Source organism: Artemia franciscana, chromosome 1, assembly GCF_032884065.1.
Source record: "Artemia franciscana chromosome 1, ASM3288406v1, whole genome shotgun sequence".
In the NCBI taxonomy this organism is placed as follows: Eukaryota; Metazoa; Arthropoda; class Branchiopoda; order Anostraca; family Artemiidae; genus Artemia; species Artemia franciscana.
The window spans coordinates 28,160,974-28,187,905 of NC_088863.1; the positions used below are offsets into that span (position 1 = coordinate 28,160,974).

General features: G+C 34.7%; 3 protein-coding genes across 4 annotated transcripts; 1 reads left to right on the plus strand and 2 right to left on the minus strand.

The window, feature by feature from the left end:
• Positions 1–1,849: 1,849 nt before the first annotated feature.
• LOC136027939 (uncharacterized) lies at positions 1,850–13,034 on the minus strand. 2 transcript variants are annotated; one of them, XM_065705413.1, is made up of 5 exons: positions 12,817–13,033; positions 11,582–11,802; positions 10,308–10,712; positions 5,098–5,314; positions 1,850–2,278 (listed from the first exon to the last, which is right to left on the minus strand). In XM_065705413.1, the coding sequence occupies exons 1-3, from the start codon at positions 12,991–12,993 to the stop codon at positions 10,385–10,387; spliced, it is 726 nt and encodes a 241-aa protein (XP_065561485.1). In that variant the 5' UTR covers positions 12,994–13,033; the 3' UTR covers positions 1,850–2,278; positions 5,098–5,314; positions 10,308–10,384. The 2 variants fall into 2 exon arrangements, with proteins under 2 accessions (XP_065561485.1, XP_065561493.1); XM_065705421.1 differs by lacking the exon at positions 5,098–5,314 and having other exon boundaries at positions 2,138–2,278; positions 12,817–13,034.
• Positions 1,925–10,323, minus strand: LOC136027418 (uncharacterized). Its single transcript, XM_065704711.1, has 4 exons — positions 10,308–10,323; positions 7,777–8,017; positions 5,098–5,314; positions 1,925–2,278 (listed from the first exon to the last, which is right to left on the minus strand). Exons 1-4 carry the CDS (start codon positions 10,321–10,323, stop codon positions 1,925–1,927), a joined length of 828 nt encoding a protein of 275 aa, XP_065560783.1.
• An 11,906-nt stretch (positions 13,035–24,940) lies between the features above and the next one.
• On the plus strand, positions 24,941–26,590 carry LOC136027482 (E3 ubiquitin-protein ligase MIB2-like). Its single transcript, XM_065704828.1, has one exon. It carries the CDS (start codon positions 24,941–24,943, stop codon positions 26,588–26,590), a length of 1,650 nt encoding a protein of 549 aa, XP_065560900.1.
• The last annotated feature ends 342 nt before the right edge of the window (positions 26,591–26,932 follow it).

Sequence of the window (26,932 nt, forward strand, 5' to 3'; positions counted from 1 at the left end):
AGAAATTTAGGGATCTGAAATAAACGGTTTTGGTTGGCAATTCGGTGTTGACGGGGACGAGTCATGTCTTGAAAATAAATTTTTTATTAGGAAAAAAACAGGCTTTTTTGTTTCCTCGGAGCAAAGGATGAACAGTTGAAGGTTTTTGTCTATTGGACTAGTTTCACTTTTATATCAGACAAATGTTCTGACGAGAAAAGGCTGGGTATAAAAGGTTGAAGCTGTTCCTGTTTTGTCATAAGCTCCGTCCCTATCCCCGAAAAGGAAATCATGCTTTTATGGCGCCATATTGGCACTAGATTAGACATTTCACGAATTTGCCCAACCAGAACCCTGACTGCAAACGGTGCTGCAGGATGACCCTGAGGAGTAGCACCCCTTGAGGAAATTATAGCCAAGTAAACAACATAGTATTTACATTGGGTTCTGATTTATGGATAAATCTTCTGGGTTTTATTTGTTTTGGCAGAAGAGCATCACCATGCATTGAAACCCTGTTGTGACTAAGATGGGCCTAGAATTGTACAAAGCCTAGTGTGTTAGTCCCAGTCCTGCCCTGGTTCGATATACTTTGCTTTTCTTGAAGCCTTAATAATTTCAATGATTTAAAGAATATGAAAAAATCAATTTGAAATGTTGCAAGGGTAAAAAAACAAAAACAAATATTGCATTGACATTTTGACTGGCGAATCTAATCGTTTTGAACTGGACTTGTTAGGAGTTTCAGAAACCCTTATCACAGGAGTAGAAAATATGACACTGGGTGATATAGAATTTATTTACTGAGGTAGGAAGGATGGGGCGCAAGCAGGAAGCAGGGTTCCTGATGAATAAGGAAGCTGCCAGGTCTTGTTTAGGTTGGAGAGGTATTAATTATTATTATAACTGTTAATATGCTGCGTAAGCAACACGAGCAACTAATTTTCTGTTATAATAGAATACTAGTTTGAGTATTCTATTGTAGTTTGAGACTAAAAATTACGAGGTATCAGTCATAGTAGCATATGCTACTGTTGAACCGACTGACGGAGATAGTAGTGATACATTAATTTTGCTTACAGCTACAGGAACAAATACACAGAATCCCTGAAATATGCTGTTTTATTAGTGGATTTTAATGCCCAGGCTGGTAAAAATAGCGATTGATGGTATCGTAATCTAGGTAAACTTGGTGCAGGAAAAGAAAACAATAACGGTTTTAGACTGCTGCAGTTTTGTATGTGTAAACAATCTAGTTATAACAATTACAGTATTTGTTAATAAAATGGCCCATGGGTTAACACGATACTCAAATGTTAGTAAGACGGCCCATTTTATTGATTGTTTTATTATAACCTGGAGTCGGGTAGGATCGATAAAAGATACCAGAGTATATAGGAGTGCTGCTGTTGATGTTAAAAGTAAAGATTACCACCGAATAGTCTCTAAGGTTAAGCTGAAGCTGAAATTTAGGGAGCGTAACTACCACTGACAGCCCCTTTGAATTAACGACAATTTTAGTCAACTGAATGTTAATATCCCTTTGGTTTTTTTAATGATTAAGCTTCTGGGCCCAAAATATCAGACAGTAAAGTTTATGTAATACCTTTTTTTATCGGCCCCTTGCTTAAGCGTATTTAAAAAAGAAAAAACATGATAAACGACATTAGAGACATAGGATTAAACGCCATTTTGGAAGCTCATGAATCCATATTTTTGAAAGCATTTTAAATAATCGCAACTTGATAGGTTATGTGGGTCCTATGAAAATATTGGGCAAACCTACGGGAAACTGTTAGCAACTATTAGCTTACCATTACCACTTTGGCAAAATGAATAATATTTAAACTTTAATAGTCCCATATGTCTATTAAACACTTAAAATGGTTTTATTTTCAATACCTGGAAGAACAATAAAAATTAAAAAATTATGAGATTGACGATTTCAAGTAGTTGAACCAATAGCTCCGAATTTGATATTACTAAACCTCACTGTTGCGTCTGGATTGGCATTTTCGACATCTTGTGGAACCCCAGAATCTGTTGGGCAGGGTCCACGTGAAACGCCTGGATTGCTTGGATTGGCATCAACGGGATAGTTTGAATCGAGCCATAGCATATTAGCCTCATGGTCAGTCCACAAACTGAACACTAGAACGACGCCACGGCGCAGAGCTTCACCCATTTCTTTCAGTCCTCCAAGTTGACTATGGTGATCAAAGTCGCCAAAAATGCGTTTGGATTCAATGCAGAAATCCTCTGTAATTGAATCGTATGATGATAGTCCTGGTAGGTTTGTCTGCAAAACGTAAAGTCAATAAACAAATATCCGAAGATCAAGTGTCCATGTTTAAATTTAGGACGAGTAAGCTAATCTAAAATTATGGTTAGGATTTTGACTTTCAGAAACTCGAGGAAATGGTGTAATCCCATCATCATATACCTCTTGTATATAAAATGGATCAAATGTATCCATACTAAATTTCCTTATTTGCCTGTAAAAAAGCTATTTTTAGTTCCTATCGAGCAAAATGAACCAAATGATGCCATTAGAAAGCTTCTGGAAATGACACTGAAATTTTACAAATATCTCACAAAATATGATACAAGTCCAAATTTAAAAAGTAATTTTAAGTGCTTGCGTGCTTATTTTGTATTTTGTTTATGTCTTATAACTGATGCCACAGATCATCCTTAATCAGCAATTTTGAGCCAAAATGTCTGTATTAATGCATTTCAAATAGTACTTAAGTTTCCAACAATCGTTTGACTTTTATACTCATAGCGTATTTAGCACAGGACGAAAAATTATTTATAATTTCTCCGTCCTGTGCGCAATTTATAAAATTAACAACATGTAAAAAACATATTGTTAGCACAGTATTACTAATTTGTTACAGTAGGAAATCTAAATTTTCTAGGGTAACAACCCGGCAATTAAACCGTTCTGCTTTGGGTCTCTGCTCTGTTTCCGGTTGGAATTGAGCTAGGGTATCTTTTTAAATTTTTTTGTACATTCAGTGGAGCACTCATGCAGTATTGAACTCCCAAACGCTCCATCATGGAATGCACTTGCGAAGGTTTTCGAGTAGGCGGTGATTTTTTTTTACTTCAACTGGCTTCTGAGCTCGCAAACCCACGCAATAAACTTAGCCTTAACACAAGTAACATAGCTTGTTTCAATTCTATAATATCTTTACAATACTTGCCGGTCAGCCACAACTTGCCGGCCATTAATGACAAGTGACGCTTAGTCCTCAGCCCCAGCAGTAGCAAAAGAATTTCTATTCTCCCTCATCGGACTATTCCTCAACGGATCTTTACTTGTACCAAGATCTGTGCTATATATGTTCGGGAAGAATTGACACCTCGGGCATGAACTGGTAACCATTCCCGCTTCCGTTTGGCAGCATGATCCATAAAATACCCTGTCTCAGGGTCAGATACTGGAAAGGACGATCAGGGGCTGGACTATGACTGAAAGTAGCAGCGGCAGGCCTTCACCATGCTTACAACTCTCGGGGTCACTAAGCAAAGTTATCATAGCTACCCTCTTCATAGGTGGTGAAGTTTAAAGAAACTTTATAAATAAACTAAAATATTGAGGTGATCGCCATTCATTCCTTATCAAAATATTACGTTTAATTCGGATCCTTGTCTGAAAACACCCATCTTTCCCGAACTAGCAACATGGTAAGTATGAAAAATCTTTCCTTCATTATCAGTACTTGAGTCGGCTATTTTACGATATTGATAGTTATTTTTTATTTACTTATTGGTTTTATAAAGTAGAATAAAATACTATATGTCAATATTTGCATTTGACATGCATTGATGAACTTTATCACTAATAGTTATTTATTTGGAAGGCGCTTGCTTTAATTAGTATTTGGATCTTTTCGTTGAATGATAGCATAATTTTTTAAAGTAAAATTAAATATGAATTAACCTATGTAATTCCTAGTTCTCTCTGTTTTGTGGAAGCATGATAAAAATATGTAACAGCAAAATGTCAGCTACTATTGAAAAAAAAATGATTTGTCCACTTATGCTTGAACTTGTTATATTATTGGTCTCACCAAAAACGTAGTAATTGCTGAAAACTCCGTTTTTTTATTCAGTTTTGCTGTTTTTTGATTTCCTATTAAATTTCAACAAACCTCACAAATCTCAAATCAACGAATTTTAAATCTCAACAAGACATGGTTCAAAAATACAAATATTTCTTTCGAGTTCTTATAAATTTGATTTTAAGTTCAACACAATATTTTCTTGATTAGCATTAATACCAGCTTCAATCATCTTAAATAACCCCGTCCACACCATCTGTCGTATAAAGCACTTTTGACGTTTTGGTCAACATGTTACAGACCTGCTGATTCCAAGAGCTGACCGGTATGCCTCTATATAGAAAATAAAAAAAAAACAAGTTTTTTTCACTGAAAGTAAGGAGCGACATTAAAACTTAAAACGAACAGAAATTACTCCGTATTATTTGTTTGTTCTCTGAAATTTTTGTTCTAAAAAACTAATGTTTTGATATTCAATTGTTTATCCTTTTTTCAATTTATTGACCTTTCTGGTCTTTCTTTTTCTTTTTCTATTCCTTTTTCAATTTATTTTTTACACTTTGGACTAAGAAATGCAAATTCTGGCTTATGATGGACTTTTTCTCGAAGCAAATATCTTATCTTATTTAATCTATTGACAACGAGCAAAATTACGAGCTATTTTCGCTCAATAAAATCGTCCAACAGCGCAAAAGGAAGAAATTGAAATATCAATTTTGTGCTGCTGGAATAGAAAAACTTAATGGGAGAATTTGAAAAACATTTTTTTCTACGAATGTAACACTTCTAATGGGTTCATAATCGAAAAACACTTATTTTTGGAATTATTCTGTCTTTGCACTGCAAGCATATTGTGCAGATGTTAATTCGACAGATATTGAGCAAAGAAAAGAATATTATCGAATAAACTATCGGGATGTTTATTTTGTCACTGGTTAAAACCAGTTGGTAATAATGCGTGTCAATTTTTACATGTATTTCTGCTACTATTTGAATTTTTCAGCGTACGACAGCCTCAATGATAAGAAAATTATTAATTTTTGCTTACGAAAGAGTTTTCAATTCTCTGGCCATCTTGAACATAAAAGCGTCTAATTTCCTGCAAGTCACCATTATCAGTGCCATCAGATGTTATGAATTGAGTTACTACTGTGACTTTTCTTGAAGTATCCACTTTGAAATTAGAGCCAGTACCATAATAAGATCTGTCGCCGAGTCGGTAAGAAGCGAAGTCACACCCGTCCTTGTCACAAACACCATTATAACTAGAATTATGGCGTTTTCAGAATAAAACTCATTATATATTCTTTTATTATCAAATTGGTCTTCAAATGTGGCGTTTCTTTTCAGACCCGACAATATTCCATGAAATATCAGCCTCCTCTTTTACAGTAAGATGCTATAAGAAACAACTATAATATCAAACAGCATTGAAACGCAATTTTTGTTCATATTAGGGGGATCTAAGAATTTTCTGAGGACCAGACTACTGAAAAATTTTCATCGCAAAATTAATCAGAATTTATATATGTATACATATATATACATATATATACAGAAGTATATTTTCCATAATAGATATTGAAGCTAGCCCTTACTCAGTGTTTTGCAGTCAAAAAAGAAACCGTTCAGAACAAAGTTCTTCGACAGTAACCGAAATGAGGAGTAGGGGTTTCTCAGCAGGGTTCCAACAAGTTGAAGTTTGAGACTAATATTATAAGAAAATTATCATAAGGATTTGAGCAAGGCTAACTAAGCACGTGTTTTGTTTCCAAGTAATTTAAAACTTAACTTCAATTTAATAAGACATATGTTGTGTTTGAATCGGCCTAACGTATTTTTTTTTTTTACAATAATTAAAAATAATTAGAATATCATTTTAATACCGTGTGTTTTTAGCCTTCCAAATTACAAGAGAACAATAATGAAACTGTTTGTAGCCAAGTTTTTACCTACATTTAATTTTTTTTCTCTTTTGTTGCGTGAATTTATTCTTATTCTTAATTGTGCTAAGAATACTCTAAAGTTTACTACTACTACTACTGCTAACGACTCACTTCAGCACCAAGCTGCCTTAGGCCAAGACAGCTACGCAAGCTCCTCCTCCATTCCAAACTATGCAAAGACTCCCTCTTTACAAACCTCCCACGAAATTTTCATTTCCTTTAAATGTTTCTTTATGACATCCTCCCACCTCGGACGAGCACGACCTGCTTCCCGTTTAGCCCTAGACGGTTGGCCGAAAAGGACAGTCTGTCATCCTAGTCTGACAGCGTACCCTAGCGACCTCAACCTTTCTTTCATTATAGCCCAAGAATGTGGGATTGAACCATGTTTTTCGTACAGCCTACTGTTTGAAATACGGTCAGTCAGCCGGGTACCCAGAATAATTTGTAGGCAATTTCTCTGGAAAACATCTAGTAAATCTTCCTCCGCTTTTCGGAGCCTATGCTTCAAAGCTTTATTTTACCACTGTCATCACTGTATCTTCAATATTCTAATCTTGATTTGCAGACTTATTTTCCTATCCTTCCAAAATTTTTTTTTAACTGTGAAAAAACACCTTGAACCCTGGCTATTCTACTTTTAATATCTGTACTTCTTCCACTGTCTTTACTAATAATACCATCAAGGTAATTTAAGCTGCTCACCTCATTTCTCTTCTCATTCCTCAAAGTCACTTTTTCATCTTCATTTGTTCCTAGCATTAGTGACTTAGTCTTCTTAACGTTAATTTGTAGACTATTCTAGCATCCTGAACTCGCAAAACCTTTAAAAGTTCATTCATTCTTCACACACTTTCATATAGGATTCTTAAATCATTAGCATTATCTAAGTCCAGGAGAGTTTTTCCTCATGATTTGATTCGGTGGTCTACCATTGCGTTTCCTGTGCTCCTTAAGATAAAGTCCTTCGAAATGGTCCAGATAAAGGGGGATAGAAACACAACCATACTTAACTCCTTATTTAATACAGAACCAGCTTTTAACCTACCTTAGCTGCAGCTGTTTCCTACCTTAGCTGAAGCAGTGTTACTCTCGTACTCATCATCACTTTACAGTATTCATCACTTTACTGTATTTGTCTGGTATTCCATACAATGGTAAAACCTTTGCTAAAGCTCTTCGACCAACAGAATCGAATGCTTGCTCACAATCTATAAAACTGAGACCCAAAGGTGTTAGAAAACTAAGGTACTTCTCAATTATTAAACTAAGATTGAAAATTTGGTCGACACATCCTCTACCTTTTCTAAAACTGCACTGTTCTTCTTTTAAATTTTGTCTTTAGCATTTCTCAGTCTAAAGAAACTTATACCTCGATAATTGCCACACTTACTTATAGGTTTTCCTAAAATCGTTAAATACTTCCCTTTTTCCAAAACCATATTCATAATCTTCAGTAACTTATTTCTAACCTCAGAGCCATCGTATTTAAGAAACTCATTTACCATACTATCAGCGCCAGGAGCCTTATTATTTTTTTTCCTTTTAGTACTGTTTCTAATTCTTCCTCAGAAAACAAATCTACCTTCACATCAAAGGTATCACAAATTTTTTTATTTTCCTCTATATCTCTTCCTGCAACTGTACCTTGATTTAGCACATTCTCAAAATGTTCCGCCCATCTCTCTTTAACTTTTTCCTTATCACTAATTGTAGTCCCTTTCCTATCTTTAACTGGGACAAGTGCCTGGTGACTACTCCCTCTCAATTTATTAACATACCCGTACAATATTTTACTATTATGCAGTTCAGCTGCATCCTCTAAATCTTTGGCAATTTTATCCATGGCCTCTACTTCACACCTCCTTAGTTCGTACTTTAATGCTCTCTCCACATTCTTTACATTCCTTTTGTTTCCATATGATCTATCACTCAGACAATTCTTGTACAAACCCCTTCGCCTCTCTACTAAACATAAAAAATTTTCACTAATATTCCTAGGTGCAGCCTTAAATTTCTTTCCTAAGACACCATTAGGAATTTCAAAAATTGTTATTCTAAAATTATTCCAGCCATCTTCCACATTGTCAAATTTTAAACTTTCAAGTTTAGTATTCAACTGTTGAAATCAAATATTGGTAAATTTTGAGCAAATTATAGGCCATTTTTGTCAAACATGTGTATACTAGGTGATAGATGTACTAAAAATACAGTAAATATCTTTCTGTTCACCCTTAGGGACTGACAAGTATTTCAAAAGTTACAAGTAACTGAAAATTTTCCAACCTTATCTTTTGTATGGTTATGTTGTTCCCCCTCCCCTCCATTTTTTAAAAACAGAAAACTAAATTCAAAACTAAGAAACTAAGAAGGTTTTTCCTTCAGTTTTAAATTTTCTGTCGATCGGTGCAAAAATTTTTCACGAAAAAAAAAATACAAACTTACACATACAAAACTGAAAGTCATTAAAATTATAAAAGTAAATTTTCGAAGTTTCATAACGCTCAAAGCATTAACCAACCCCAAAAATATTGTATTGCATATTAGTTTTAGTTTTCATTTTCTATCGTTTGGTATATGTTTGGTATAAATGGAATTTTGATACCAATAGCTACATCAAAAGAATTGCATTTTAATGCTGATTTTAAATATATAAGTTTCATCAAGTTTAATTTTACCCATCAAAAGTTACGAACCTGGGAAAATTTGCGCTATTTTAGAAAATAGGGGGAAACATCCCCTAAAAGTCATAGAATCTTAACGATCATCAGATTAAAAATTACACCATCAGATTCAGCGTATCAGAGAACCCTACTGTAGAAGTTTCAAGCTCCTATCTACAAAAATGTGGATTTTGTATTTTTTGCCAGAAGGCAGATCACGGATGCGTGTTTATTTGTTTGTATTTTTTTCCCCAGGGGTGATCGTATCGACCCAGTTGTCCTAGAATGTTGCGAGAGGGCTCATTCTAACGGAAATGAAAAGTTCTAATGCCTTTTTGAAGTGACCAAAAATTTGAGGGCACCTAGGGACCCTCCAACGCTAATTATTTTCCCAAAGTCAACGGATCAAAATTCTGAGATATCCATCTTATTCACCGTAGTTGAAAAACCTTATAACTATGTCTTTGGGGATGACTTACTCCCCCACAGTCCCCGTGGGAGGGACTACAAGTTACAAAATTTGACCAGTGCTTACATATAGTAATGGTTATTGGGAAGTGTACAGGCGTTTTTAAGAGGATTCTTTGGTTGGGGGGAGGGGTTGAGAAGAGGGGGATATGCTGGAGGAACTTTCCATCGAGGAATTTGTCATGGGGGAAGAAAATTTCCATGAAGCGATTGCAGGATTTACTAGCATTATTTAAAAAAAGAAAAAATAAATATGAAAAAGTTTTTTTCAGCTGGAATTAAGGAGCAGCATTAAACCTTATAACGAACAGAAATTATTCTACGGCTTTTGTGATTCAGGGGTCATTCTTAATTATTTGAGACAGAACTTAAGATTTAGTTTAAAGAAAGAGGTACTGACGAGGGGGCCAACCCTCTCATATATGTAATAAAAACATTAGAATAAAAAGTTCTTTACGTAAGCTAATTTATAAGTTACGTATATCTTTTACTGATAAATGACTAAATAAATTTTACTAAATAAATAAAAAGATTCGTAAAAAATTGAAACTTCAAGTTGCCTTTTTAATTAACCGAAAAATTGGAGGGCAACTAGGCTTCCTCCCCCACTCGTTTTTTCTCAAAATCATTCAATCAAAATTATGAGAAAGCCATTTAGCCAAAAAAAAGCAAATTTCGTTTTAATTATTCCTCTGCAGAGGGCCAAAATCAAAACATGCATTGATTCAATAACGTTCAGAAATTAAATAAAAAAAACAAGTTTTTTCAACTGAAAGTAAGGAGCGACATTAATACTTAAAACGAACAGAAATTACTTCGTATATGAAAGCGACTGCTTCCTCATCAACGCCCCGCTCTTTACGCAAAAGCTTTTTACTGTTTTAAAAAGTAGAGTTAAGAGAAAGAGTCGAACTTTAGTGTAAAGAGCGGGGCGTTGATGAGGAAGAAGCCCCTTTCATATACGAAGTAATTTCTGTTCGTTTTAAGTTTTAATGTCACTCCTTACTTTCAGTTGAAAAACTTGTTTTTTTTTTATTTAATTCGACAATAAAATAACTTTTAAGCTGTTCAATAATCGTTGAAGTGTCTGCCTAAGCAACATTTTGCCAAAATAAAATTCAATATTAATAAGAAACTGTTGATGAAAAATACTTATAAAAAAGCTCAAATATCACACTCACCGATCTCCTGAGGCATTATCTCCACATTCAATACCCTCACACTGAGTTTGTTCTGTAACGCTGCATGGATGGGTCGTCTATGCTTGGCTTTCTCTATTGGCTTGCCAGATGTCCATCTCTGCACAGCAAGTTCCATAATAGCCTTTACCAGAGATAGGATCTGTTGGTGAAGGCTCCCAATTTCCACTGTTGGCCTTTCCATTTATATACTTGACACTATGAGGGCACTGGGCATCACAGTATCCAGTACCATATTTTGCACCACCTTTGTTGGTTGGAAATCTGCTAGCACCACCATCAGCTTCCATCTCAACGAAATAAAGTGCACCATTCATGCCACAGGCTAATTGAGACACATCAACGTCAAAGGTGAACTCACGATTAATGAGTTTGAACATGTAGTATCTAAAATATAAAAAATGTTGCAGGTAATTCTTTTTTTTCCATAATATGTCGCCTTTTATTATATTGTTGCTTATTTTAGTTTTTTCGTAGCTTATTTTGAAAATGCAATTTATACGCGATATAGGGTAAAAACAAAAAATATATTTCTACAATCTACTGATACACTTCCAGTGCCATTAATATAAATTCTAACAAATATACTAAAGGTAATTTAGTAATATCCACTTACACTCATGAGTTTTAAGCCTTTTTAAAGAATATTCACAAAGTTAAAAACTGCTTAAAACACAATTCATACCGGAAATTTTTTTAAGTTTTGTTGCATAATACACTTTTGGTGTCAGACCTGTCACAAATATAAGTCGAAATAAACTCTTTGGGTGAGGCTTTATTTTGGTACATTAGACGCGTAATGCCAACTATTTCAGGTTTAAGGCAAGGATGGTAAAAAAAAATTAAACTGTTATGAAGTGAGTGTCAGTTACATGATTGTTTTCGGTTTACTGATATGTTCTGAGCACTATACATCATGTGTCTGTCGAAACTTACACAATTGAAATTATGAGACTTTCTAGATTGTGTCAAAACGTTTTTGGTTTTTTTATAGTGTTCTTTCAACACTGCAGTAAGTACAAATTGGATTATGATTAAGTTCACAATACTATGATAGAAAAAAAATAAGATAGTTTAATTAGAATACTAATTATGTCATACGCAAAATTAAGAATCACACTATTATAAACAATAATGAAAATGGGCTATATTTAATATAAGTTCCTAGTGGCCCCAAATGGAGCTGAAATAATGTTTTGTGGATTGAGATGCATTTGCATAATGATTTCATGCGCCATATAATATAGAAAGCTTACTTTTGCAAGCTAGAATCAAGCAAATAAGTTCTGGCACCGACATTCCTTGAATGTTGGCCCTGGGTCACCAGTCTGATGGATAACTCGTTTCCAGTGCTTGTTCCACCCCATTCACTCTGATCAATTCCTTCAATAGCACAGTTGGCGGTACAAGAGTCAGGATCAGGACAGAGGGCGCTATTCCAGATATTACCTACGTAACAGTTGTCGTAATCATCTATCTGGAATATAAAAGAAAGTTAAACCTTATATGAGTGCTGAAAACAATGTTGAGTGCGAGTTAGCTGTTGTTGTTTTTTTGTCGTTTTTTTTTTTGCTATTTTTGTAGCCATGGCCTTTGACAGATGAGCATTAAATATCTGAAATATCTATATCTAAAAGTATAAACATAAAATATACTATAAATATAATTTATCTAATAAAATATAGCATTAAATATCTAAACATATATGTGTACTATTATAATTGTTTTGTTTGTTTTTTGTAATTATTATGCTATTTAATTGCTACCACAATGTAATATGTGCTTTTGTCTTTATGTGTGCTATTATCATGCATTATAACTGTTTTTACTGGTGTTTGTTTTTCTTTTTTTGCCATTGTCTTTCGTTTTGCAATAAAATACCTATCTATCTATTTATCTCTCCAGTTTAAGATATTTTAAATTTCTAATAATTCGGGACACTAATTGGAGGATGGGTATTTGAAAAGTATCACTTTTTTGTATTTTTATTTAAAAATAAAGAGATCCCCATTATATTAAAAGAAAACAAACCATTTGTTGTATCTTCATTAAAAAAATTGGAAAAACCTGGTACACTCCCAGATATTTCTTAGAATAGATGCCACAGCTAATAGCTTAATTAAATTTGATTCAAAGGCTAAGAACAACTAAGGTTTAGTCAACTCCAACATTTATAGAATTTCTTTTACCTTTTTAGCTCCTTTTTGTTTGACAAAGCTTATAATTATTTCCAAAATGTTTTTTTTTCTCGAAATCGTAAGGATGTAAATGATTAATTATGCAGGAAAGATAATAAAACCGTTTTAATACATATAACACGAGCTGTCTTGGAATACGTTTTTTTTACAAGTAAGTGCATTTGATTTACAAGTGAATACTATGTATTACAAGTGAATACCAAGAAATAAAAGATGAAAAGCACATTGTTTGCAGAAAGCTATAAAAGAAAGTGTATTTTACAAATACACAACAAAACAGTCAAGTTAATTACCTTATGATACCATCTCCAGTGAGCATCTAAAACTATACCACCTGCTTCATTCTGACAGCTTCCCGGGGCTGAACAGACCTGTATGTTCATTGGAAGAGGAGTCTCTATATTGAGCGTCCCCGTATTCTGAGACGCACATAGCGTGACATATAAGCCTATAACGTATAAAGAGAACATTGTTCTTTTCTGTCACTGATCATCTTCATGTTTTAATTAAGATTTATATGCAAATATCTTATCAAATATAAACAAACGTTTAATTTGCTCAAACATAACCTATGACTATTTTTTTTTTATTAACGAGGTGTCAGGCTAAAGTTTGACGTGAGATAAGATTCTAAATCCGTATTCTTTATTATTTAACGAGGATGATTTAATCCATCAAAAGGAGTTACAGAAATATAAAATTTTTGCAAATTTTAAAAAGTTGTGGCATTCCATGCAAATTTCAAGGCGGTTTTCTAGCTCAGTAACAACGAAAGATGAAAATTTAAAAAATCGTTTTGCTAGGGATCATAAATTGAAAAAGAATATCTCTTCTAGATTTCTACAATGTATTTCTGGAAACGTCTATTTCAAAATCCTAAAACCTGTTTTTTATTTTATTAGCTTTTAGTTAGAGCTCAATAATAGTCTTTAAACTTTCGTATGCATTTAAGTTTGGCACAGAAGAAGACAGAAGTAAATAATTAATGACAGAATGATATATAAATATATTTATGACAGAAGATCATAAATTGGAAAGGAATATCTTTTCTAGATTTCTATGACGTATTTCTGGAAACGTCAATTTTGAAATCCTAAAACCTGTTTTTTATTTTATTAACTTTTAGTTAAAGCTCAATAATAATCTTTAAACTTTCGTATGCATATAATTTTGGCCCAGATGAAGACAGAAGTAAGTCTCTGTGATCCACCACGTAGGAGAGGTGGGGGATATAAAATATTTCTCGAATCTTGTTATTCGTGCATCTACCAGATGGAGCTGCCATATCTCAACCAAATTAATGCAAAGTAAAAACTAGTATCCTAGTTTTGCTTTCACGGTATGTTATTGTAATATGACCATTTCTAGAGATGATGGGAGATGGGGGAGGGTATTCTAAATTCTTCTTTTTGGGGAATCAACTAGGAGGGAATATGAATCAGGTCATCGGGAACTCTAGCACAAGATGTTATCATATGCTAACTAAATTTGGTAGGAAGTAAGAGAAAGTATCTTTGGTAGGAAACAAGAGGTTTTTTTTTAGAGGTGTGTATTTGATCCGACCTCTGTGTCTGCCTATGGGGGGGGACAAAATATGTGTCATGGTATCTAAATAAAAGTCATTATACCTCATCTGATTATTATAAGGAGTAAGAATTGGTATCCCATTTGAAGGATTCGGTTTCGGAACAGAAAAAGTTTATGTGGGGCTCAGTATATTACTTTCATTCGACAGCCTAGTCAACAGGTAAATTTTATATTTGTATGCTGGGAATTTATTGTTCGATTTTTTAGAATAAATCCCGGGACAGGCCCAAACTTTTCAGGAACCTAGTGTCTCTGCAGAGCCCATGCCTGTTTCTTTCTAACAAAAAAATGTTATGCTAGCTCACCTGTCTTATCAGTAAACACTTTAGTGATGATAGACACCCATGACTATTAAAGAAACATAGACATTGTTCACAGATTTTAAAAGGAACAAGAACATAGTAAGTATCATAAAAACTTAAATACCACTTAATTTTTTCATTTGATTAATTAGCGCTACATCTTTGAACTATATCATGTTCTAACTACATCTTTTTTTGTCAAGCTCCTTATATTAGTAATAATTTATATAAAAAAAAACAAATAAAGTCAACTGGCAGCACACCAAAAATGTTGCTTGCGAGGATTTTCTGCTGACATGAAAATAATGACAATAACAAATAAATGGTATGACCAGTCTGAGGATGAAACCATATACCAAGAAATAAAGTGTGCGTAAAACGCACCCAGAGAAACTACATAATGTCATAATCATAATCCCGAAACAAAGATAACCCTAAATAAATTAATAAATCGAAACCAATTTATAACAAAAATAAAAAACTCAATCAATTTTTTTCTGAACATCATTATCAATTTCTTACCATTCATACTCAATCTGTTGAAGATATACTTTTCGAGCGACCCCAAACGTAACTCAGATTTAAATTGATGAATATGTAATTCTTTACTATTATGGCTAAGCTAATTCCATAGCCTCTTGTAATTAGGCAAGGAAGCTCAATGTTTCCTAATTTCTGAGGACAATGTCAACCTCTGACAAAATACTGCTGTAATGCAATCTGGAAGGCACCCACATGATACCTATTTATAAAAAACAAGTGTGTATAAAAATCGCGTAATCCAGTTGCAGATATTTTATTAAAATTTATGTATACTGACCTTATCAAATCCTGGTTACATGTTTCACAAAATCATTTAATAGCATTTTTCTGTAAGATATGGATTAGGTGAATTATCAAAAGGGAAGTACCAAGCCACACATACAAACGCTACAAAATGTACGGGTAATACACAAATTACGCGATAACATATTGTACCAATAGCTTTAACATGGTGCTTAAATGATAAGTTTACATCTATATTAATCCCATTACACTTAACAGACCTTGGCTGCTCAATTCCCTTTTATGAGTGTATTTCTGTAACCCTAGAATAATAATTTGAAAACCGCGAAAAGACAACAGAATTTGACTTACTTCGCCGATTTACTTTTAACTATAGACATGTTTTGGTCAATGCTCTATAATTTTAGCAATAGGCAGTTGTTCAGTGGGTGCAACACACACCAATGTCGTATTATCAGCAAATATAGGCTGAATAAGATTTCTTATGGTTGAGTCAAGCATCACATTGCATACTGCTGTTCTATTCATTACATTGCATACTGTGAATCAATAAACTATAAATATTTATAAGAAGTTTGATATCAGAAGAAATGAAAATTTTTTTGTTTGAAACCCTCCATTATTTCCACTTTTTCGAGTATAAAAAAATCACATCAAAAACTCAGAAACCACCGATGATGAAAAACTAAGAGAACCTTTTAGAATAAACTGCGAAAAGAAAAATTGAAATTTTTTTTTAGATTGATTTGTGGAACCAGGAATCTTTAGGAATCCTGAGATTTCAGGGGGGAGGGAGAAAGACTAAACACAAATAGTAGATGGATTGCTTGTAATAAATTGGGGAATTATGATAGAATAGAAAATATCTGTAGATTTTAGATGGATCCTGAAAATATTATATTAAATTATGATGTTGAACATCATTGAAGCAACTGTTCCCACAAAAAGCAACATAATGAGTAAGAGAGTTCAAGTTCCTTAAAAAAAAAAAAAAAATATGCGACTGGATAGTGTTCCAGACTTGTTATAGCATATGTCACCTAAAGGTATAGACTCAGCAGACTGATAAACTATTTATATCATGTAATTAGATATTGGGACATGCAAGTACCATAAAGGGGCTCTCAAGCACTGGCCTCAACAAAATATCCAGATTCTATATATTTTTGAATATTTTCATGTAACTCACCTTTTTTCCGTTATTTTTTATGCAGTTACTTATCCCTCCCTAGAAATAAACTTCCATATACCTGCCCGATTTCATATTGATTTTTCTGTAAAAATGAATATCAGTGATTTCTTGAAGCAGATAAAGTTAAGCTTTATTCTGCTTTGCTAATACTTCAAAATTTGTGTATTCAGACATTTGAATTAGTTTCGTATTATATCTAACTAACTAACTATCTATAGTTTATATCTAACAATCTTCGTTGCCTCAATAAGGGCAAAATAATAAAGAACGCATCACCGTCCACAGTAACCGAAAATTTAAAAACGTGTTGAAACAAGAGCTAAGAGCTCATATGTCACTTTTGATGAGGCTAGAAGAGCTAAAAGCCAAGAGTTTATATGGTATGAGCTCTAACAAAATCCTAAGAATCAATAGATTGATTTATAAGGAAAATCAGAGGCTTAATGCCGGTCGGGATTTATGATAAGAGCTCTGATTCACGATGTCCTTCTGTATCGAAATTCATTGAGACCCGATAACCCAATCCTAAGTTATAAATACCTCATATTTTCAAATTTTTCCTCTCCCTTTCACCCCCCAGGTGGTCGATTCTGGGAAAACGACTTTATCAAGTCAATTTATGCAGCTCCCTGACATGCCTACCAATTTTTATCGTCGTAGCCCGTCCAGAAGCACCAACTTGCCAAAGCACTGAACCTCTCCCCCAAACTCCCCAATAAGAGTGAATCCAGTACAGTTACATCAATCACGTATCTACGACATTTGCTTATTCTATCCACCAAGCTTCAACCCGATTCCTCCACTCTAAGCGTTTTCCAAGATTTATGTTTCCTTCCTCCAAGCCCCTATGTCACCATATCCATTTGGAGTCAAAAATGGAGGATATGAGATATAGAATCCTTCTATATATCAAGTTTCACTAAGATCCTATCACCTATTCGTAAGATAAAAATGCCCCAATTTTCATGTTTTCAAATAATTCCAGTTTCCCCCTCCAGCTCCCCCCAATGACACAGGATCTGGTAGGATCTGGTCAGAATTTAAAATAAGAGCTTTAAAGCACAAGATCCTTCTAACTTCTAAATTTCATTAAGATCTGATCACCCGTTCGTAAATTACAAATACCACATTTTTCCGAATTACCCCCTCCTCCAACTCCACCTAAGAGAGCGGATCCAGTCTGGTTATGTCAGTCACGTATCTTGGATTTGTTTTTATTCTTCCCATCCAATTTCATCCTGATTCCTCAGCATTAAGTATTTTTATAATATCCCCCCCCCCCAATGACGCTGGATCCGGTTGAGATTTAAAATAAGAGATCTGAGTTACGAGGTCCTTCTAAATATGAAGCTTCATGAAGGTCTGATCACTCCTTTGTAAGTTAAGAATACGTTATTTTTTCTAATTTTTCAAAACTAACCCACCCCCCAATTCCCCCAAATAGAGCGGATCCGTTCCAATTATGTCAATCACGTATTGATCATCACGGGATGTATTGATAATCACATATTGATAATCACGTATTGAATCACGGGATGAAACTTGGTGGGATAAAATAAGCAGAAGTCTGCTTATTTTTCCCACAAAGTTTCATCCCGATCCCTCCACTCTAAGTGTTTTCCAAGATTTTAGGTTTCCCCCTCCCAACTTCCCCCAATGTCACCATATCCAGTCGGGATTTAAAATAACAGCTCTGAGACATGATATCATTTCAAAAATTGAATTTTATTAAGATCCGATCAACCATTCGTAAGTTAAAAATACTTCATTTTTTCTATTTTTCGAATTATCCAGCCCCCCACGCCCCCCACCCAGAAGGTCAAATCAGGAAAACGACTATTTACAATTTAATCTGGTCCGGTCTCTGATACGCCTGCCAAATTTCATCGTCCTAGCTTACCTGAAAGTGCCTAAAGTAGCAAAACCGGGACCGACAGACAGTCAGACCGACAGAATTTACGATTGCTATATGTCAGTTGGTTAATACCAAGTGCTAAGAAACTAATCAGTGAGAAAAACTGCCATTTGTAGCTGATTCAGAAATGATAATTTTTTTTGCATTTATGTTATTAATTATAAATGTTATTTAGAAAACAAATTTATGGGAATTCCAAAAAATAGCCAAAAATCTCTCAAAGCTGATCTTGGATCAAAACGAAAAGTACAGAGCTGTTATTTTAAATCCCGACCGGATCTGGTGACATTAGGGGGGGGGAGTTGGGAGGGGGAAACCTTAAATCTTGGAAAACACTCAGAGTGGAGGGATCGGGATGAAACTCGGTGGGAAAAATAAGCACAAGTCCTAGATACATGATTGACATAGCTGGAACGGATACGCTCTCTGGGGTATTTGGGGAGAGGGGGGCTAATTCTAAAAACTAGAAAAATGAAGTATTTTCAACTTACGAACGGGTGATCAGATCTCGATGAAATTTGATATTTAGAAGATATTCAGTCTCAGAGCTCTTATTTTAAATTCCGACCAGATCTGGTGACATTGGGGGGAGGAGTTGGGAGGGGGAAACCTAAGACTTGGAAAATACTTAGAGTGGAGGGATCAGGATGAAAATTTGTGGGAAAAATATGCACCTGTCCTATATACATAATTGCCATAATCAGAATGGATCCACTCTCTTTGGGATAGTTAGGGGGGGGGGGGATAATTCTAAAAAATTAGAAAAAATGAGGTATTTTTGACTTACGAAAAGGTTTTCGGATCTCAATGATATTTGATATTTAGAAGGATATCGTGTCTTAGAGGTCCTATTTTAAACCCCGACCAGACCTGACGACATGGGGGGGAGTTGGGAGGGGAAAACCTAAAACTTGGAAAACACTTAGAGTGGAGGGATTGGGATGAAACTTGGTGGGAAAAAAGCACAAGTCCTAGATACATGATTGACATAACTGGAACGAATCTACTTTCTTTGCGGTAGTTGGAGGGGGGGTGGGGTTAATTCTGAAAAATTAGAAAAAATTAGGTGGATAACTTCAGCTGTTACTGCTGAAATCATCAGCAGTATCAGTTTTACTTCTGATTATGAACACTATATGTGTTCGAAATAACCGTTTAAATAATTTTATATCTATTCCTTGTCAATAAATTGGTTTCATCCCAATTTTGAACTGTTTTACTTTTGAAAAAATCAGGTATTTTTAACTTACGAACGGGTCATCGGATCTCAATGAAATTTGATATTTAGAAGGATATCGTATCTCAAAGCTCTCATTTTAAGTTCCGACTGGATCAGGTGACATTGGGGGGAGTTTGGGGTGATGGAACCTAAAATCATGGAAAACGCTTAGATTGGAGGGATCGGGATGAAACATTGTCGGAAAAATAAGCAGAAGTCTTAGATACGTGATTTAAATAATTAGAACGGATCCGCTCTATTGGCAGGGGGGGGGAGTTAATTCTGAAAAATTAGAAAAAATGACGTATTTTTAACTTACGAAGGAGTGATCAGATTTTCATGAAACTTCAAATTTAAAAGGACCTCATGACTCAGATTTCTTATTTTAAATCTCCACCGGATCCAGCATAATTGGGGGGGAGGCGTTGAGGGGAACCGGAAATCCTAGAAAATCTTAAAGTGATTAGATCAGGATGAAACTGGATGGAAAGAATATAAACCTGTCAAAGACACGTGACTGACATAAGTGTACCGGATCTGCTTTCTTTGGTTGAGCTGGGGGAGGGGGGGGGGTTGTAATTTTAAAAATTGAGGTATTTGTAACATACGAAATGGTTACCAGATCTAAATGAAACTTGATATTTAGAAGGGTCTAGCGCTCTAAAGCTATAATTCTAAATTCTGACCAGATCCTGTGACATTGGGGAAAGTTGGAGGAGGAAACTGGAATTCTTGGAAAACGTGAAAATTGGGTTATTTTTATTCTACGAATAGGTGATAGGATCTTAATGAAATTTGACACTTAGAAGGCATTCATGTCTCAGAGCTCTTATTTCAAATCCCAAACAGATCTTATGACATTGGGGGAAGTTGGAGGGGGAAATCTTGGAAAACACTTGTAGTGGAAGAATCGGGATGAAGCTTGGTGGATAGAATAAGCAAATGTCCTTGATATGTGATTTACGGAATCGTACTGGATTCTCTCTCTTTGGGGGAGATGGAGGGAGGGGTTCAGTGATTTGGTGAGTTTGGTGATTCTGGACGTGCCAGGACGATGAAAATTGGTAGGCGTGTCAGGGAGCTGCACAAATTGATCTGATAAATTCGTTATGACCTGATACGAGTAGGTGATCGGATCTTAATGAATTTTGATATTTAGAAGGACAACATAACTCAGAGCTCTTATTTTAAATCCTGACCAGCATTAAGCCTCTTATTTTCCTTTTAAATCAATCTATCAATTCATAGAATTTTGCTAGAGCTCATACCATATGATCTCTTAGCTCTTCTTGCCTCGTCACAAGTGCCATATGAGCTCTTAACTTTTGTTTTTTCACTGTATGCAGGCCACTTGTACAACATAGGGACTTGTTTAAGAGCTCATCGGAAAAAAAGTTAGAATATCTAGTGCCTTTTTTAGTAAAAAAAATAATAACTAAAACTGAGAGGTAATTTTGACCGAAAAAACCGTCTTTTTATATACTATATGACATAACACACATATCTATTCACAAGATTATATAACACACGCATCTTTTGACAAAATATCTATATCCATCTATTCCATAGTTTACATCATATTGATTCGTCTGTTATAGTTTGTTATCATTGTCGCTTAGGCTAGGAGTAACTCAAAATGGAAAGGTGGCACTGGGTAACGAAAAGATTGATCAATTGGGCAGCTTGGCAATTGGAGACCATGGAATCAAATGGAGAAGAAAAACTTTTCTGGACTTGGATAATTCTGATGAGTTAAGCATATTATATGAAAGCTGAGCAAAATTATTGAAATTTTAAGGGTTTAGCCAGCTCAGGGTGCTAAAATAGGTTTGAAAATTAATGTTAAGAAGACTAAGTCATTAAAGCTAGGAATAGGTGAAGATGAAAAAGTGACGTAGGATACCGAAAATATAGATCAGGTGGGCAGCTTCACTTACCTTGGTTATATTATTAGCAAAAACGGCTAAAAGTAGAATAGTCAAGGCTCAGGGTGTTTTTTTCACAGTTAAAACAAGTTTGGAAAAATAGGAAGATAAGTCTGCAAGCCAAGATTAGAATATTGGAAAGAGCAGTAATGGCAATGACCAAATATGGCTCTGAAGCACGGGCACACCATAAAACAGATAAAGCTTTGCTAGATGTCTTCCAGAGAAATTGCCTATGGATTGTTTTGGGTAACCGGCTGACCGACCGTAGTTCAAACAGTAGGCTTTGCGAAAAGCTTGGTTCAATCCTACATTTGAGTGCTATAATGAGAAAAAGGCTGAAATGCCTAGGGCACGTTCTGTGAATAAAGGATTGCAGATTGCCAAAGAAGGTCCTTTTCGCCCAACCGTCCAGGGCTATACTGAAAGCAGGTCTTCCATTGCTGGGGTAGGAGGATGTCGCAAAGAAAGATTTAAGGGACAGAGAAACTTATAAGAAGCGTGTAAAAAGGGAGGTATTTGCATATACTAGGATGACGGAGGAGGGTGTGTAGCTGTGTTAGCCTCTGGTGGCACGGTGCTGTGATGAGTTATTTGTACTAGTAGATTGTCCAAGTCAAAATCATTACTTCGAGAGACGTGTCTTTTTGCCAAGTCTGTTCTTTTGCGTTGATTACAAAAGAATTCAGTAAGAATAAAGATGGTATTATCAGGAGAGTAATATTTGATAATATGAGTAATATAATTACTCATATTATCAATATAATATGATATAATATCATATAATATAATATATAATATATATAATATAATATATAATATTATATAATATCATATAATCATATAATATAATAGAGTAATAGAGCGATATGTATTTCATAGTGAAGCTGAAAAATAAAGAAGAAAAAGAAAACTGAATAAAGAAAAAATGTAAAAAACATGACGACCGGGACACAGGGAATATAAATGACGACCAGGACACGCTGAAAAATAAAGAAGAAAAAGAAAACTGAAAAAAGAAAAAATGTAAAAAACTAAAAAATACTAAAAAGAAAAAAACACTCAAAGAGAAATTACAGACTGGGATACCGGGACACAAATGACGACCGGGACACAGGGAATATAAATGACGACCAGGACACAGGTATTTAAGAATATCGTTCAAGGACAAATTTTTAATTGTAAGAAGACCGTTGAAAGAGAAATTTCTAATTGTACAATGACTGAAGAACCTACAATGGCAACACCCGAGGAAGCTGCTCAAAACGAATGTATTCAAGCCGAAGTAGCTGAGTTGGTAAAGCGTTATGTTTCAGGTTCTAGGTCCGAGAGGCTCCAGGTTTGAAACTTGGCTTTAGCATTAATACAAAAGAAGAAAAAAACGAAAAAAGGTAAAAACTACAAAAAAACTAAAAAGATAATATATATATATATATATATATATATATATATATATATATATATATATATATATATATATATATATATATATATATATATATATATATATATATATATATATATATCTTCTATATATATAAAAATAAGTTGTCTGTCTGTGTAACGATGACTCTGGTCAAACATTTTCAGATCAATTGCTGGCAATTGGAAACGGAAAGCTCCCAGTAGTGGGAAAGCCAAGAATGTTGTATATTCGCAATTTTTACGTAGTTTGAAACACATACATAAATCTATCTATATTCACAGGTGGGACACAGGGACACAACTACAATGGCGCGTAACTAATATGGGGCGTAACGACTTACGCGCGCGGGGGGGCACGAAGCGCCCCACCAACTAGGTGTTGGGGTGGCGCGAAGCGCCACCTCAACAGCTAGTTTAAAATAAATATTTTTAAAATAATCAAGGAGGCACACTCGTGCCTCTCTAAAGAGGCGACACACGACAATGTTAAGCGATCTTCGGTTCCAGTGGTCGCAGAGGGATGGGGAGGGATGCATTTCGTAGCCCGAGCTCCAACTAAGAAACCTGCCAAATTTCACCCCCCTCCAACTTTTCTTTCATAGGAAAAATCTGGCCGAAAGTTTCGACCCGTCAACCCCAGCCCCCCTTTAACGTTGTCCGATGACAACGTTGTCCGGGCTGAAATTCGGAAGTTAAGGTCCTCTAGGGCCCAGGAGCTTATCCGCGAAATTTCAGCTCGATCCGATAACTCCTTCCCTGTTTTGCAGAAACCAGGCATTAGCTACTTAATTAACGCATTTCTCTCCATAAGAGCCCATGTTAATTTGAAATTTTTAAAAGTTATTGAGAAGTTATATTTACACACATGCAAGTGATTAGCTCTGTCGGTAGAGCGTGGGACTTTTAATCCTCTGGTGAAGGGTTCAAGTCTCTGACGGGCGGTTTTTTTCACAACATCAAAATAAAAGTGTATAATTTTGATAACACCTGGACAGCTTATCAATTGAGAGATAACAGAATATTAGCTTCTTATGAGCAAAAGAAACATTTCGGTCATTCTATTTTTTTTTTATTTTATACAATGATTTAAAAGTGGGGGGGGCGGCAGCCACCCAAGTTCCTCTCCTAATTACTGTACGAGGAGTACAGGAATTATTAAATTACATCCACCATGGATTGTAGAAAAACGTACAGAATAATATGAAAAAAACTTCGTTTTCTTAAAGAGTTAAAGAGGCTGCGTCCCAAAGTCGAACCTTAAAACGTACAGGAATTAGAAGAGGCAGTTGGGGGCTGCCACCCCCCAAACCCCCAGCTTTTAAACTCTTTTGTACAGGTTTTTTGTTTTTTTGCTAACCCCCCGCTCTTGGCTTCGGAAAGGCCCTCTTTTAATTAACAAAAAATTGAAATGAATGATTAATGGAATAACTTCGAAAAATATTAAACACAAAAGGACAGGAGAACCATTGCGCCGAAACTAGTAATTAGTAACAATGAAGTCCCCCCACAAAAAAAACCTGTAAAAAAAAATATGGAAATTATTGTCAAGCGGCTCTTTATACATTGACGTCATGATACATTGACGAAACATGACGTCAGTCGACAATTAACTTCATGACGACATACAGCTCAGTCCTTGATCTGTATCACATCACTCGACAGACAGACAGAAAACTTATAAAAAAGAAAATACTAAAAAATTAAAAATTAAAAAAAAGAAAAAACCTAAAAAGAAAAAACCTAAAAAAAAATAAAAAAGGTAAAAAAAGAAAAAAAAGCTAAGAAAAATAAAGATGAAAAAGAAAACTGAAAAAAGAAAAGAAAAGTAAAAAACCAACTTCGATAAACCCAATTCTACTCTTTAATCGAAATGGACATAGTTAGCTATTACGTAAACTGCAAAAATATTTATGGTGTCCAATCATCAATTCCATTTTTTTAACTGAAACTAGAGAAATGCCAGAAAATTTTGAAAGAAGTTTTAGTTTCTATCGGCCCTAATAATACAACCTTTTGTTTGTAAGATAAAACAAACAAATTACAAACATAATACTATACAAATAATAATGCTTTCTCGGGAATTTTATAAATGCGCTATTAAGTGTTTAGCCATTGGGATTCCAACATCCTATGTTGGAATTACAACCTGGCAACTCTTTAAACAGTTGAAATCCAAAATGGATAAATGCTTGAGAGAAGATGATCATAAAGACGCCAAATTTTCGTCTAAGAAGATGAATAAACCTAAACAAGCCAATGAGGCCAGGGCTCCTGAAAAATCAATCTTCAGACCTTCTAAAAATGAAACTATAAAGTGCAGTGATCAAATATTTGCAACCAAAACAAATATACTGGACTCGCAAAAAATCCAAATGACTAAAGCAGAGACTAATGAAAAGAATAGCGAAAAAAAAAATGCTTCGGAAAAAGAAAGTACTACAGAGAAAAAAAATGCCGTTGAAAAAGCAAATGGTACTGAAAAGGAAAATAAAACAGAAAACGAAAATGTTGTTGAGAAAAAAATGTATACCATTGAATGGACCATCGAATTTCTGATTACGCTGTTTGCAACACTGAAAAAATTGCCACCGAAGTTGGAAGCAGTCATTTTTGGAAACAGTTTACATGACGCTGCTATGACAGGTGATTTGAAGATTTGTCACGAACTAGTTTCAAAGGGTGTACCTATAGATACCTTAGATAGATGGGAAAGAACAGCCTTATATTATGCAGTGATTTCACGTCAATTAGATGTGACTCAGTATCTATTAGCGAAAGGAGCAAATCCAAATGCAAAAACCACATATTTAAGCGAAACAATCTTACAGACTGCTGCTATGAACGGCTGTTTAGATATTTGTCGACTACTAGTTGCCAAGGGTGCCACTATAAATGCCAGAGCCTTATATTACGCTGTTAAATCTAATAGGTTGAATGTGACTGGGTATCTATTAGAGAATGGAGCCAACCTAAATGCAAAGCATTTAGTGCGTTATATACCCTTTGACCGCGATATACCCTTTAACCGCGAAACTGTCTTACATACTGCTGTTCGGGTCGCCACTTTAGAAATGTGTCAACTACTAGTTGCCAAGGGTGCCACTGTAGATGCCTTAGATTCGGGGGATAGAACACCCTTATATTACGCCATAACTTTGGAGAAATTGGATGTGACTAGGTATCTATTAGAGATTGGAGCCAACCCAAATGCAAATTGTGCATATGTATTTCGGCACAGAATGGTCAAATGCAGGCTCTTACATGTTGCTGCTAGACTAGGCAATTTGGACATTTGTCAGCTACTAGTTTCAAAGGGAGCCGATGTAAATTGTTTGAATTCAAATGATGAAACACCTTTAATGATAGTTTTAAGAAACTACCTTTCACTTAGGCGACAATGTACCTTATGGCGGATATTAGACACATTGAAAAACCCCTTTTCTTCGAGAAATCACCCTCAAAATCATTTAGCCATAGATGAGTATTTTTCGAAAAATATGGTAATTTCCAAACAGAAAAAAGATGTCAAAGATGAATATAAGAATCACTTATATTTAATAACTTCAAAACTAGAGCGTCAAAAATTAACAGGGTCGACGCAATTAACGATATGTACTGTTTTGGTTGCATCTGCAGCTTGGGCCTTAGTTGTAAAATATGCTGTTGGCTTAGCATGGTACAAGGTGGAACAAAATTTTTTTACGTGCTATAAATGAATTATTGATTCATAGATGAAAATAAAGACGAGAAAATGATGTATTAAATGAAATGATGAATTAAATGTAATATAGAGTATCAAAATTAAACTTAGAAATAGTAATAAATCAATCTCAATTCAGTTTAAATTTTTTCATTCCCTTAATTTTTTTTAAATTTCATTTATTTATTTCATAAAAAGGCTATATAATAAATAAATGTAATGTACGATGTAATAAATCAAACAATATAAATAAAATCTCTTTTAGTTTCTAATTTCAATTAATTACACTTTAGCCTCGGACCAAATTATTCTTTCATTTCATATATAAGCATATGTACGTTTATTTTTCCATATATAA

What these genes read in the sequence shown, in the direction of transcription:
- LOC136027418 (XM_065704711.1), bottom strand. An exon ending in AATAGTAAAATATTGTACGG is followed by an intron (nt 5,315 to 7,776) that starts GTATGTTAATAA and finishes CCATAATTCTAG; the next exon opens with TTATAATGGTGTTTGTGACA. An exon ending in AGAGAATTGAAAACTCTTTC is followed by an intron (nt 2,279 to 5,097) that starts GTAAGCAAAAAT and finishes TACGTTTTGCAG; the next exon opens with ACAAACCTACCAGGACTATC.
- LOC136027939 (XM_065705413.1), bottom strand. Translation starts at nt 12,993, where the DNA reads ATGTTCTCTTTATACGTTATAGGCTTATATGTCACGCTATGTGCGTCT. An exon ending in ACTGGAGATGGTATCATAAG is followed by an intron (nt 11,803 to 12,816) that starts GTAATTAACTTG and finishes TTTATATTCCAG; the next exon opens with ATAGATGATTACGACAACTG. An exon ending in CTTGATTCTAGCTTGCAAAA is followed by an intron (nt 10,713 to 11,581) that starts GTAAGCTTTCTA and finishes TTTATATTTTAG; the next exon opens with ATACTACATGTTCAAACTCA.
- LOC136027482 (XM_065704828.1), top strand. Translation starts at nt 24,941, where the DNA reads ATGCTTTCTCGGGAATTTTATAAATGCGCTATTAAGTGTTTAGCCATT.